The sequence below is a fragment of the Ictalurus furcatus genome, chromosome 28, assembly GCF_023375685.1.
Source record: "Ictalurus furcatus strain D&B chromosome 28, Billie_1.0, whole genome shotgun sequence".
Lineage (NCBI taxonomy): Eukaryota > Metazoa > Chordata > Actinopteri > Siluriformes > Ictaluridae > Ictalurus > Ictalurus furcatus.
Window position 1 is genome coordinate 13,985,292 of NC_071282.1, and position 14,322 is coordinate 13,999,613.

The following is a 14,322-nucleotide window of genomic DNA, read 5'->3' on the forward strand; positions in this document are numbered from 1 at the left end:
CGGTTATCATTTCTTTCTCTTTCTAATCTGAGACGTGTGTGTTTCTACTTGTGTAGGGAACGCCAGGCACGTATCTGCCCTCACACACTCATGTCATGTTCGGGCCAGAGGGAGCTAAGAGCGCTGGTGGATCCATCTCTCTCGGCCTGCCAAGACAACAGGACCCTGCCAAACCTGGTGAGAGAGTCAGGGAAGGAGGGAGGTGGGTCAGGGGTTGAATAAGTCTGACCCCTGGACACCCTAGAGTACCTAGAGAAAAAGCAATGTGTACCACTGAACACAGTAATAAGTATATTCATACTAGTTACTACTCCTAAATGAGTACCGCATTTATTTCTGTGCTGTTCATTTCTTGTAATAAAAGCAGAAATGATTTTCGATTTATTGTATTTTTATACCTTATTTGTACCCATAATAACATGTACAGATGTTCCCTTATGTAATTAAAAAGGCCAATAGATATTTACATAGCCCAAGTAACACCACTACATTATATTGAGAGAGAAATGCAGGTTTTAAAAGAACTGGGTTGTGTCTTCTCTTTTCCTCAGTGTCCTATATAAAGCAGGAGGAATGTTCACCGCGTGGGCAAAGTGCTCAGGCTGAAGGGCTGCTCTCCAGGGCACAGTATGAAGGAGTAGTCCGAGGTGACACACACACACACACACACACACACACACACACACACACAGTATACCAGAAATATTCATTCATGTCATAAATCGTTCTACAGGGGGTCTTGATAATTGTGATTCCCTATTAACCCGACAGCCCAGACACAGTGCTCACAGCTATGAATTAAACATCACGTTGTCATTATGTGACAAATTATCAGTGATTAATCTCGTTCACCATAACACACAAAGCCCAATGTTTAACAGTGTATTTATTTGCAAAGTATCTGGAGAGGCTAGCATTTAAAACTGTAGTACTCTGCTAAAAAGCTCTGTTTACATCCTGCTTGTCCTCTCTACATTTGCTTGTCTACAGACTCGAGAACATTTCATGGCTTGTGGATGCTAATCCATATTTTAAAACCTTCATAAGTATTATATCATGAAATGATTAAACTAGAGGCCGGTTGGTTGATTGGTTTTGCAGATTAATTGGCACCAATGATCGATTGCTGGAACTATCGGTTATCAGAAAAATCAACACACACACACACACACACACACACACACACACACACACAGTTTTTCCCGGTTGTGTCCATCGTGGGAGCGGATATGAAGGGTCCACTGTCATTATACTGTACAAGAGCGGCCCCTAGTGGTGAAAAAAAAGCTCCCGGAAAAAAAGTCGCTGACAAATTTTGTTGTTATTTGAAGTGTTTTTTTTTTTTTTTTTTAATTATAATTTTGGATGTCTCTATTTTTATTTGTTATTTGGAGTGTTACTTTTTGGTTCAGCTTGGATATATATTTTTTATTTACTTTAATGTTCATTAATAGTTAATATACATTAATATTTACATGTTTTTAATTTTAAAAAAGTACAGTATATTTTCATGGTACAGTCGGTACTGTCTATTTTTGGAATAAAGTTCAGTAATATTTTACTTTGAGTGTTATTTTTCATTTAGTATCAATTTTAAAAAAGATCGGTTGATTAATTGGTTAGCAGCAGGTACCACCAACTTAGTTATCGGTAAAATCCTCTATCGGTCGACCTCTAGATTAAATTCCATGCGTTGCACTGTGACATCAGACAGGTTCTAAATGAATTTTTGTGTCATTCCTGCAGGAGGGCCGATGCCTACCATCCAGGACCTGGGAAGAGGGCCTACTGGAAAAGGCCCTGAGGGACTTCCCATAAGAGCAGGATCAATCACCCATGTACATACTTTCATGAATATAATACAGGGCTGTTTTAAAGTTTCAGTAATGTGCAGTCATGTGAAAAAATAAGTACACCCCATGGCAATTGTTGGCTGTTTTTTTTTTTTTTTGTTTTGTTTTGTTCCCCCCCCCCCCCCCCCCCCTCCTATTTGGACAAGCAAACAAGAAAGTGTCTATGAATAAAGTTGATCTACTTGAACAAATCCACAAGGAAATTTTGCCTTTTGAGTCATTTATAGGTGTTTTGCATAATTTCATGTAATCTTGAACACCTGATTCTAATTTTATGGATTTGAAGGTGTGATAAATGTAAGAGTGTACTTACGTTTTCCATGTGACTGATCTTTTTTTTTCAAGTTACTAATAAGCTGATAGCCAATGCTAGATTACTTACATTTACATTTATTTATTTAGCAGGCGCTTTTATCCAAAGTTATTACAAATGAGAAAATCGCCAATTCTAGATTGCTTGGCTGAGGTCAAGCTTGGTGCGAGGCTGTTAAAATGTATGGACTCTAACATTCTCTCTGCATTCTCTGGTCTTCTGTGTCATTTTCTCGGAGTAGGGCACCCCAGCTCTTCCTCAGTCCAGCATACCGGCAGAATTGCTGAAGGGCAAGCTGAGTGCTGAGGACCTGAGTAGCCCAGAGAAGGGCCGAGGCGAACCACTGCCTAAAGCCCATGTCATTTATGAGGGCAAGAGTGGCCACATCCTGTCATATGATGGTAAGACTTGACACTTTATGATTGCCTTCTTTAGTATTCAGGTGCAGAGGGAACGGTGTTGTTGACGAAGGTTCTGATTTTACATTCTGAACCTAAACTTAGGAGCAGGAATTTGGAAAATGAACTAGTTTTAAAAAAAAAAAAAAAAAAAAAAAAAAAGACAAAACAGTGAAATTTAAAGAAAGGGTAAAAATATGTTTTGAGGCAAATTAGGTGAAATCCAACAAGCCCGTTTTCTCTGGATATACGTACACACGTGCTTTTCACCATCCTCCTTATAATTAAGATATTTGAGTTAATTGCATAAGTAACCACTTATGACTGCTGATTTGGTTGTAAAGAAGTGTTTAACTCTGTCCACAGCCATTAAGAACACCAGAGAAGGTACAAGAAGCCCCAGGACAGGACATGAGTTGAAACGCACATACGAGATGATGGAGGGAGCCAGAGCACTTTCTGGACGGGAGGCTGCACCTTTTGAAGGTAATGAAGTCTCCACAGAGAGCAAACTGTTTCAGTAATAAAACTCCAGGTGATCATTGGCATTTTTTTGTTTTTGTTTTTTTTTTTTTTTCTTTTTGTTTCCAGGTTTGATTAGCAGGGCGCTGCCAAGAGATGGCCAACACCCTGACTCCAAGGAGAGGCCCATACTCACGGGATCCATCATGCAAGGTTAGTGGAGAGATAAATAAACTTCGCTTTAGCTAGGGGTTTTTTTTTTTAACTTCATATAATAAAGACATGGATAAGGATTTAAGGTGTTTGTGTTTTGGTTATTAGATATGTTTTTTTATTTTTTATTTCAGGGACACCCCGAACCGCCGCTGATGCTTTTGACGAGGTCAAGTATGGTAAGCAGATCAAGAGGGAAAGTCCACCAATTCGCTCCTTTGAAGGAGGAATCACTAAGGGCAAGCCCTACGAGGGTGTGAACACCATTAAAGAGATGGGACGCTCCATTCATGAGATCCCCCGCAAGGAAGTACCGGACAGCCGCAAGACCCCTGGCTTGGAAGTATCCATTACTCAAGTAAGCTGCCGTATTAACAAACTAGATCATTAGAAGTAGAGGGTGAGAGTTAAAGGGGATGTATTGTAAAAATGAGCTTTCCTCTGTTTTGGTGTTTAGATTTTAAGGAGTTGCAGTGCACCCTGTGCCAATAAGGGGTTAAGGGTCTTTTTACCAGTGTTTAGGAAAACAAATTCAGTTTTGGGATTCAATCCAATGACCCTTTTTTGTTTTTTTTGTTTTTTTTGTTGTGTTGGCCAGAAAGTGACACAATGGTGCCTTGTGTGAATATTTTCTTTCAGGGCATCCCTCTGAAGTATGAGAGCAGCAGCAGTGGCGCCAGCCAGTCTGCCATCAAGCACAATGTTAAGTCACTTCTCACCAGCCCGGGCAAGCTGGAGGACCCCAAAGTACAAGAGCGCGTGCGGCACACGTCAGTCGTCAGCGCCACGTCAGTGCTGCGCTCCACACACCAGGAGGCCAGCAAGGCTCAGCTCAGCCCGGGGATGTACGAGGACGCGAATGCCCGCAGGACCCCCAACTACACCACCGGCTCCATCTCCAGAGGATCGCCCCTGCTTCGGGCGCAAGAGGGTACGTTGCCTCTTTTTTTCTTCCTTCAGATCCTTATAGGATGCACATTACTCAGCTTTTATTTCGTTTCCTTAGAGAAGGGCATCATTTGATGCCCAGACAAGTTACATTCCTGAAATAGCGTATCGTTTAAGGTTCATTATCAGAATAACGTATGTTGTTTGTAGATGTTTTATTAGCAAACAGATTATAAGTATTATTTATGTTCCAAATACTGGTGATGTTTAAATAAATGTCAAAACACTTTTTGTTGAGTTTAAAACGACAAAGTGCTTTATAAATAAATATTAATGACTGACTGTAGTATTAGTAGAAGAATTATCAGTAGTAGTAGTTGTAATAGTACTAGTATTGTCGTTAGTAGTAGTACTAGTAGCAGTAGTATTAGCTTTGTCAGTACTAGGAGTAGGTTAGGCACGATTCATCTTTTATTTCCCCACAGTTTCTTACAGGAATTTTCAAAATTGTTCCCTTTAATGCTATTTATTCTGTCATGTTGATCAATTTGACATTTTCTGCAGAATAGAATGTCCATCTCTCTCTTCATCTCTTCCTGCCTGTACCTCTTTCAGTTTTTTTTCTTCATTCATGTAAATAGCTAACCGCTGCATTCAGTATTGAAACAACGTCTTCTTTTGGATTAATGTTGTAAAAAATACACCACCGTTTACTGATGTCCTCTTTTCCATTTTTAACAGGGGGTATAACTGCAGGAAAGCCCGTGTCCCACGAGAGAAAGAGCACGCTGACCCCAACCCAGAGAGACAGCGTCCCAGCCAAGTCTCCTGTATCTGGAGGCGAGCCGCTGGCCTCTCACAGCCCCTTTGACCCCCATCAGGTGTACCGAGCCCACCTGGGCCCTCATTTGGACCCCAGCCTTTTCCACCACCCAGGTACCCTATGCATGTGTCCCCATGAAACTTACAAATGTCCTTGATATTAGAATACATTCTGGTTGGAAACGGGTGCTACATAACATAACTGCACTTGTTATACTTCACTTTCCACCATTAACAATTTGTATACAAGTGACATTTAAAATGTCTTTTTACAGAAACAGTAACAAAATAAGCTGTTGGTACAACTCGTAAACATCACAGATCAATGTGAGCGAGCCCTCCTGTGTCATCGTAAGCAGGAGACTGGACTGTTGTCTATGTAAAGATGATTAGATTTGTATCATAAAATTAACTGTGAGGTCAGATTTATATTTCATAACTTGGTGGTTCTGACCCTGTGTGTTGCACCCCCCAGTGGAGCATGGAGGTAGTGCTCTTTCTCAGGGGTGGTCATTTTTTCCACTGTAAAAATAATTGTTTAAATTCTAGTACATTTTTATTGAAATAATTATTAATTACTAATGATGGCATTACTTAAACAGTCAAGTTTAGTGTACTAGCCATATTGATTGAGGTCTTGGAAAGCTTTTATTCTCATTCTCTCTCTCTCTCACACACACACACACACACACACACATTATAAATCAAAAGTTTAGATCCACTCATTCTTCATTTTTATTTTTCCACATTTTAGAATAATAATAATAATAATGTCATCAAAACTCTGGAATAACACAGATGGATCTATGGGAATTATGTTATTTTAGCATCTTCAAAGTAGACACCCTTTTTGCCTAGAATTTCTAGAAATGTATTCTTGGCATTTTCTCAAACAATTTCTTGAGGAATTCCCTTGAGATGCTTTTTAAACAGAATTAAAGGAGTTTATTTCGCTCTAATTCATCCATTTAAAACATTTTCTTTGTAGTAAATAAAATGTTAGTTTTCTAATGAAAGAAATGAACATGTTGGCACTATTATTTTTATCTGCAACACCAATTTCACACATTTAATCACACACCTTCAGATCAAAACGTTTTTAAGATCATGAGAAACATTTCAGTCGAATGTTGTTCGTTGTTCGAATGTTGTTCGACAGTTGTTGATGTACCTAACAATCAGATCAGAGCATATGGTGAGCCATATGACATGACTGAAGGAGTTGTGGTTATAGCTTCCATAGGCCTTTTTTCCTCTAATTTACAATGTTGTCTTGTTTAATACACTGCTTGGCTGTGATGATGATGTTTGTTTGTTGTTTTTTCGATATCTTTAAACCTAGTGTTCTTCTTCTCGGCAGCTTACATGTTCCAAAGGCAGCCATCCCCAACTGGCTACCCCAACACCTACCAACTATACACCATGGAGAACACGCGCCAGACAATCCTGAATGACTACATCACTTCGCAGAAAATGCAGCCCATCCCGCGGGCCGAAGTCGCCAGAGGCCTGTCGCCCAGAGAACAGCAGATTGCCATCCCATACCCTGCTGGAGCCAGAGGTGAGTTGGGCTGCATGTTTACAGGGAGGGTTTTGTAGTCTGTAGACCTTTGCTTGTGTGAACTAGTGGCCACCTTTTCCAGACGACCAGAAGCAAACGACCTTAAGGACAAAAGAGAGGAACATTAAGTCAAAATGAATGAATTTAGGGCTGAGGCTGCTCCTTGTATCAGTGCAGATTTGCCATCTGTGTCGTAATGCAAAAAAATATTATTTTAAAACTTTTCGAATGCTGTGAGACACAATAAAGTCAATCACTTTAATTTACTTTTTTCCTGTATTATTTTGTACAATACTGAGACATCTGACAAATGAAACATTTAAATTTACACACAATATGGGTGCAGTTGCAGAAGTGGAGACTCTATCTTTTTAGATCAGATATTGCCTAAACCACTATTCCACACTGCACCATAACTAACCACGAACTAATTTTGTTTGATTAATGATGTAATGTATTCTGATCGGCTTTCAGCCCTAACCTTATATCTAATCTGTAAAACATCATCTAGTATCAGTTTGTAGTACAGTTCATTGTTCATTCCAAATTGAAAGTCTGATGCTAGTGCAACAGCTGCTGTACTGTAGAAACTCGTAGAAGCTTCCGGCTCTCGAGTGCAAAGTGAAGTGTGAGTCCTGGTTGTGGTTGCTTACCCTTTGGTCCCTTTGCTTCTGTCTGCAAAAGGTATAATTGATCTAGCCCAGATGCCTCCCACCATCCTGTTGCCTCACCCTGGGGGGACAGTTTCCCCTAACTTGGACCACATCGCATACCTCCCTGGACCTCAGACCCCTTTTCCTCCTAGGGTTTTCAACCCAGCCTCCATATCTCCAGGTGAGGACCCCATCCCGAATCCCAAACCCCGCCTCTTCCTCAGATCCCCTGCTGTCTATGTAGCGCCTGACCTAGGTCGCCTCCATCTGCTGTTTTCTGCTCTTCTCCCTGACTGCTCCTGCTCACCTTCACCTGTTCCTGAAGCGAGCTTCACACTTCACCTCAAAATACTGGTGTAGAATCAGCTCGATTCCTCACCTCATAATGACTGAGTGGTATATATGCCAGGGGTATGTGCACTATGCACTGCCTTTGACAAATATTTTTAAACGTACGTAAACCAGGGGTGGGGCGGGGGGGGCATGGTGATATAGTTTCACCCCAGTTAGTCGAAACTCATATTTCATCCAGGACATGCAAGCTACTCCTGTTAAATTGTGATACTTGCAGCTAAATTGTGCTTCAAAAGGTATATAATAAGCATTAAATTGAACCATCTATCAACTGCAAAATATCTACAAGTGAGAAGAGCCCAGAATATTTCTATAGAGATTTCTGTAAAAATGTGTATACTACAATTTTGGCTGTATCTTCACCACTAACCACACACAAAACTAGTCTAGTCTAAATCACAGTTATTTGAAGTGATTTGGATGGGTGTAAGTTGCTGATCAGGGTGCTTGCAGTTTCAGTCTCTCTGTGGGCTTTCACTACTTTCCCTGTGGGGAAAATTGTGGTGTTGGCGGTCTGAGGGTTTCATGTGACTTTCTCAGCTGGTTTCTGACATATAATAGTGAGATGCTCATTTAACAGGGTTTACTGTCACAGTGTTTTCCGGTTGGGTGTGTCTCTCTTCCGCTCATTTAAAAAAAAAAAAAAAAACACTTTTTTTTTTTTTTCCTTTTCTTTTTTTTAATTCTGAGTGTTTATAATGTTGAGGTAACCTCACCATGTGGACTGTTCGAGCTGTTTTGCAGAATTCATTTAACTTCAAAACACTTTTCTCCACTAGGAAATGAAATGTCACAACTTTTTAAATGTTCTTCAGTGCCTTCAAACCACTGTGACCATAAACACACTTTTTTTTTTCCTTCTTCTTTTTCTTTTTTTTTCTTTTTTAAACTTCAGGTTTGCAGAAAACATTTCAGTCAAAGTGTTAATGCTGCTTGCAGTGAACTGTAACTACACGTTAGCATTCGGTTTTTTAAATGACTTCCTGTGCTAGATAGAGGTGCTTAACATTGTTAGTTATGTCAGTGTTTAGTGGAGCTCTTCCTTTAGGTGTAGAACCCAGCACTTCTTAATATTGATTCATAAACTTACCCCAGCACTCACAATGGTGATTCTTTTTTTAATGGCCTCTAATGGTTCGTTCTGATTATACAGCACAAATGTCACGTTTCTCACATCAAAGCAGAGACTTTATCAGTTTGTCTATATACAGGTGGTACGAAGAGTTTGAGTTCCATAGCATTAGACTTTTAATGCCCAGTGTAAGAAAATGATGTCGGACCTGCTATCGTGTATTCACAGACCCTGTGTAGTAAGCGTAGCTGCTGTTCGTGATGAATACGTTCATTATTGGTAGGTTTTATATTGACGAGTTTAGTCACTGGGTATAAATTGAGACTCTGGTATCATATGCTGGAATCCTACTTGACCCTAGGAGTCATGTTTCTAGATATGTATATTCGTCGAAAAGATGCTTATAGGCCCTAACTCACACAGTTTATTTTTTCTTAAGGCGTATTTTCTGTGTAGACAAGCGAAAGTATCCGTATGTAAAGAACTGGGTAAAACTTCTGTGTTATCAGTCGCTTTCTAGCTGCTAAATGCCTTCTTCACAAGGGCTCCTGCTTTCATCTTGCATCTCAGCAATGTCTCGTGACTTACTTTTGTGCCTTAATCAATGCTATGACATTATCAACTTTCCCCAGCTTGGCTTAACAGCAAGGAAACACTCGTTTTTCATCCTAATAAAATACTGAAGGACACCAATGCTTATGTTTCTTTGTCCTATGTTCCTTTGTGTGTGTGTCCTCGTCTGTGTTCTTCTTTCTCACAGGACACCCTGCACATCTCGCAGCCAGCATGGAGAGAGAGAGAGAAAGGGAAAGGGAACGAGAGAGGGAGAGGGATCGCGAACACCGAGAACGGGAGAAAGAGAAGGAGCGAGAGAGGGAGAGAGAGCGGGAGCGAGAGAGAGAACGCGAGCGCATGGTAGTCGCTAACGAGTACATCCGTGGGGGTGAGACGAAGCAAAACAGCACACAGTTTATTTTCTCCTGCCTCTGCTTTATTGAATGAATGAACTGCTACAAGTTCATCATTCTGTGTGTGTGTGTTTGTGTGTGTGTGTGTGTGTGTGTGTGTGTGTGTGTAGCAGCTCCAGAGCAGCCTGGCAGGCCCAGTAGCCGTGCTTTCCTGCGTTCCCCGTCTCCTTCAATGAGGTCCCAGGAGGGTGTAGTCCAGCAGAGGCCCAGCATCTTCCAGGGCACGAAGAGTGTCATCACGCCTCTTATGTACGCTCCACATTACACACACATACACGCACGCACATGAACACACACACATACACATTATTATACCATCCAGAAGACAGTAAAAAGCATGCTGATTTTTTAGGCATCAAATTTATACTCTATGGTGACCTTTGACCCCCGAGCAGGCAGATGCCCCCCGCAGCAGCCGCAGCACAGACTTCCTCCCGCTACAACACAGCCGCAGATGCATTGGCTGCACTGGTGGATGCTGCCGCCTCTGCACCCCAGATGGACGTAGCGAAGGTCAAAGAGGCTAAACACGAGGGCATCAGCGCCCGTGACGAAGAGGCGAGCCCCTCACGAGCCATGTCACTTCCTGCTGGGAAAGCACCCCTTCCTGGATATCCAGACGGAGGAGGAGGAGGGGCAACAAGCGGCAAAGATAAGTCCCGCATAGAGGAAGAGCTGCGCACGCTCGGCAAGACCACCATCACCGCGGCCAGCTTCATCGACGTCATCATCACTCGTCAAATTGCATCAGAAAAAGACTCGCGCGAGAGGGGCTCACAGAGCTCGGACTCCTCGGGAAGTTGTGAGTGGGAGATCACCCGTTTCTACATGTTTATCCTTGACCTCTTCTAATCCGTCTAATCTCTAAACCGTCCTTGCAGTATGAGCCAATGTGCTGAACATTGTTTTTTTGTTTGTTTGTTTTTTTGCTTTAATTAGTTGCATTTATTTTATTTATTTTTTTAATTGGAAATCCTAGAACTAAATTATTTTATTTATTTTTATAAATGAGATGAAATTCTGTAACATACTTTGGAAGAAAGGTCAAATATTGAAGATCAAACAAATTAAAAGTGTTATGTTTGTTAAAAGTCTTTTGCGTCTTGTTAATCTAACTGTTAATATTGATAATGAGAAGAATAGGAATTTATCTACACCACCGGTCAGAAGTTTCTGGACACTCGACTGAAATGTTTCTTATGATCGTAAAAAGCTTTTGATCTGAAGGTGTGTGATTAAATGTTTGAAATGTGTGAAAGGTGTTGTAGATAAAAATATAATCGTGCCGACATTCATTTCTTTCATTAGAAAGCTAACATTTTATTTACAAAAAAATATTTTTTTAAACTGACAACTCGGAGCTAAATATTCTGAAAAGCAGCCAGTAAGTGTCCAGCGTAGGTGTGAACTCCTTTAATACTGGTTAAAAAGCATCTATGGGGAATTTCTCAAGAAATCGGGTGAGAAAACGCCAAGAATACATTTCTGGAAATTCTAGGCAAAAAGAGTGTCTGCTTTGAAGATGCTAAAATATTAAATTATTTTGTTTGTTTTTTTACCACAATATAATTCCCATAGGTCCCTTTGTGTTACTCCAGAGTTTTGATGATTTTATTATTATTCTAAAATGTCGGGGAAAAAATAGTGGGTGTGTATAAACTTTTGACCGGTAGTGTACATGGTGTGTTTGTCAGATCCCAGGATTCTTTACAGGAAGTAGATAGATTTAACCTTTGCTTGACTCGCGTGTTCCAGAGTGTAAGGATTGAACACGTTTTGTTTTTGTGTGTAGTGACATCGAGCCGTTATGATGGACAGAGCAGCGGCGCCATCGAGGTGATCAGTCCGGCAAGTTCCCCGGCTCAGAGAGAGGAGAAAAACGAACGGTCCTTCTCCTCAGAGAAGAGCACTCAGCCGGCTACAGGTGAAAATGTATTCATAGTAGATCTAGACTTATACACGTACAGCGTGGCCCCGTGTTTGCGCCCCAAATGTCCGTCCTAATTTTAGGTGAATTTGTGAATCGTCAGACAAAGAAGACACAAACTGTCCATATTTTATTTCCTGCTCTTAGACAAATATTTTCTTGAGCAGGATAATGTATTACATGTCTCACGTTGTTTTTGTGCAAAAAAAAAAAACAGGTGTTCAGAAAACTTATTTTGCTGTTTGTCTGTGCCTACCACAGGTACTGTTAGAGGATTTGATATTGGGCGCTTCAGGCATCAGATGGAATCGGGACCCTCAACAGCTCCACCTCCACCTACACAAACTCACCGTGTCATGACCCTGGCTGACCACATCTCGGTAACTCGACAAACTCAAACTAGGAATAACAATCAGACAGTCATGCACACTGTACATTTTTGATAACAGTAAGTCACTCTCTCCTGTCTTTCTATTTCTGTCATGCAGCACATCATAACCCAGGACTTTGCCAAGAATCAGGACCCTCCTCCTTCATCCAGCGCTTCTTCCTCCTCTTCCTCCTTATCCTCTACATTCCAAAACTCTGCAGCAGTAGGTGGAAGCGCTCGCTCCAAAGTGCCTAACCGCTACAGTCCGGAGAACCCAGTCAACCCCGCCCACCATCAGAAACAACCTAGCCGAGTGTCCCCTGAGAACGCCTCGGACAAATCCAGATCCAGGTACTGCACAGTGCCGTAGTAAATTCCTCTGCGTAGAATGGTGAGCGTTCATGCCTCGTTCGTTATCGACCAGTGAAATCGGAGTTTTTGCAATTCGAACACGTCAGCGTTTCTGAAAATCCTCTCAAACAACACATTGTGGTCACCCAGACACAAGCATTTCATCTCACAATCCATACTGCAAACGGAGAGAGGCAGGCAAAGCAGTCTGCCCTGTGAATAGAACTTAATACTTGTATACATGTATCGATTTCTGTGTGTAAATCTTTTAGTCAAAAGTACAGGGTGTCCCAAAGTCTCCATACATGCATCACGTCAGTCGTGTCTTCGTCAGCGGATGTTCCAGGACAACACTTCCAGTCTTTTGGAATTTGTAAAAAAGTTTGGCAACGGAGTTGTGTGTGATGTGATCTTGCCGTGTTTCTGCTCGCTGTTAAAGCCCATCAAAACCTCGCGACAGCTTCCCGATGCAGCCATGAGAATGATTTCAGTACGGTCTTCTTTTGTCAAAGGTGTTCTTAAAGCCTGTCTGAAGAAATATATATAATAGAGACTAATTATAAACTAAATTTTGGAAGACATTTTGCTAAAAAAAAAAAGTGTTTTTAAAAGACATTTTCCCTATGCAGAGAGACTTTTGGGGACACCAGGCCAGAGCTTATCTCCTCTTGAGCCATATCTCCCTGCAGTTCTCGCTTGGTTTCCCACTGAAGCTAAGCAGGCTTGAGTACCTGGATGGGAGACCTCTTGGGGAAAGCTAAGGTTGCAGCTGGAAGTGGTATTAGTGAGTCCAGCAGGGGGCGCTCACCCTCTGTTCTGTGTGAGGTGCCCCTTATGCACCAGATGAGACGTTAAACCTAGGTCCTGACTCTCTGTGGTCATTAAAAATCCCAGGACACTTCTTGTAGAGAGTAGGGGTATAATTTAAACCCCATTGGCCCTTCTCTATCATGGCCCCCTAATAATCCCCATCTCTGAATTAGCTACATCACTCTCCTCTCCACTAAGCTGCAGTCGCATCATCCAGGTGGATGCTACACACTAGTGGTGGTTGAGCAGCCCCCCCCCCCAAACCCCCATACTATGTAAAGCACTTTAAATGTAACTGTAATATATAAATGTAACTGTAATAAGACCCTGTAGTTTCATTTTTTAACGTTTAACTCCAGTGTGTGCCTGTCAGTCATGCTTGTCAATTTGAAAACAATTAGAAACCTGATAAAGTGCAAAACATCTTGAAGACTAGAAGTACAGTCATATTAACATCCTACTACTAAAATAAAACTCTGATCTTAAAGCTTCAACCTGTTTTGAAATCCGTCTCTCTCACTACGTGGGTGTCGCAGGCCGGGTAAATCCCCTGAGCGTGCTGGCGGCCGGGCCGTCGAGAGCTACGAGCCCATCTCCCCTCCACAAAACTATTCAGGGCTAGAGAAACAAGAGAACAGTCTGCTTCAGAGCCAGAGGCGTGAACAGGATCTTACAGAGCAAAGGTAAACCCGCATGCCACTATAAATCACACAAGCCAAATACTGCCAGCTGTCTAATTCCGTTGGTCGTTTCAGTGTCTGTCCTGGTAGTACTCTTCATGATTCGGAGCTAATCATTACATTATGCTGAGAGCTAGCTTTTGATGGATTGATTGAAATATTTATTGCTTAGTTTTATTGTTTCTTGCCCTTTGAGGTCACATACAGATATTGAAGTTGAGCTTGAGACCCCTGTATGTAAAGGATGTGATTGAAGAAGGATATGCCATGTGTACCCTGGATGTAGTTTAAAGCATAGTAAGCTCAGACGCTGGTTGACGGCCATCCGAGCAATGTAATCTCATCTCGTCCCCGTCAGCCTTGCCTGGCATCCTTAGTGGAAACTTGGCTTATTCCCAAACATTCCCCACACTCCTGTTGATCCTATAACCTGTTTTAACCTGTTAACCTTCTGTAACCTTTCTCCGGTGTCAGAACGGACTCGCGCTCCCCGGGCAGCGGCAACTATCTGCCAGCTTTCTTCACCAAGCTGGAGAGCACCTCCCCCATGGTGATGTCCAAGAAACAGGAGATCATCCGCAAATCTGATGTCGGTAAGGGCCTCTCTTCTTCCTTTTTAAATCGTTT

General features: G+C 41.7%; 1 protein-coding gene across 14 annotated transcripts in view; it reads left to right on the forward strand.

The window, feature by feature from the left end:
* The window catches only part of ncor1 (nuclear receptor corepressor 1), an 84,593-nt gene that overhangs the window by 65,927 nt on the left and 4,344 nt on the right, over nucleotides 1-14,322 (forward strand). For 8 of the 14 annotated variants that reach the window (XM_053617910.1, XM_053617909.1, XM_053617913.1 and 5 more), the window contains 19 exons: nucleotides 57-177; nucleotides 552-647; nucleotides 1,747-1,838; nucleotides 2,408-2,567; nucleotides 2,931-3,050; nucleotides 3,156-3,239; nucleotides 3,374-3,597; nucleotides 3,879-4,170; nucleotides 4,869-5,063; nucleotides 6,310-6,510; nucleotides 7,195-7,344; nucleotides 9,350-9,532; nucleotides 9,668-9,806; nucleotides 9,950-10,359; nucleotides 11,350-11,481; nucleotides 11,746-11,864; nucleotides 11,973-12,205; nucleotides 13,552-13,698; nucleotides 14,170-14,288. In XM_053617910.1, coding sequence (XP_053473885.1) covers nucleotides 57-177; nucleotides 552-647; nucleotides 1,747-1,838; nucleotides 2,408-2,567; nucleotides 2,931-3,050; nucleotides 3,156-3,239; nucleotides 3,374-3,597; nucleotides 3,879-4,170; nucleotides 4,869-5,063; nucleotides 6,310-6,510; nucleotides 7,195-7,344; nucleotides 9,350-9,532; nucleotides 9,668-9,806; nucleotides 9,950-10,359; nucleotides 11,350-11,481; nucleotides 11,746-11,864; nucleotides 11,973-12,205; nucleotides 13,552-13,698; nucleotides 14,170-14,288 — 3,217 coding nt within the window. The remainder of the gene's footprint in view (nucleotides 1-56; nucleotides 178-551; nucleotides 648-1,746; nucleotides 1,839-2,407; nucleotides 2,568-2,930; nucleotides 3,051-3,155; nucleotides 3,240-3,373; nucleotides 3,598-3,878; nucleotides 4,171-4,868; nucleotides 5,064-6,309; nucleotides 6,511-7,194; nucleotides 7,345-9,349; nucleotides 9,533-9,667; nucleotides 9,807-9,949; nucleotides 10,360-11,349; nucleotides 11,482-11,745; nucleotides 11,865-11,972; nucleotides 12,206-13,551; nucleotides 13,699-14,169; nucleotides 14,289-14,322) is intronic. The other 6 variants (XM_053617915.1, XM_053617923.1, XM_053617922.1 and 3 more) reach the window with 4 other exon arrangements.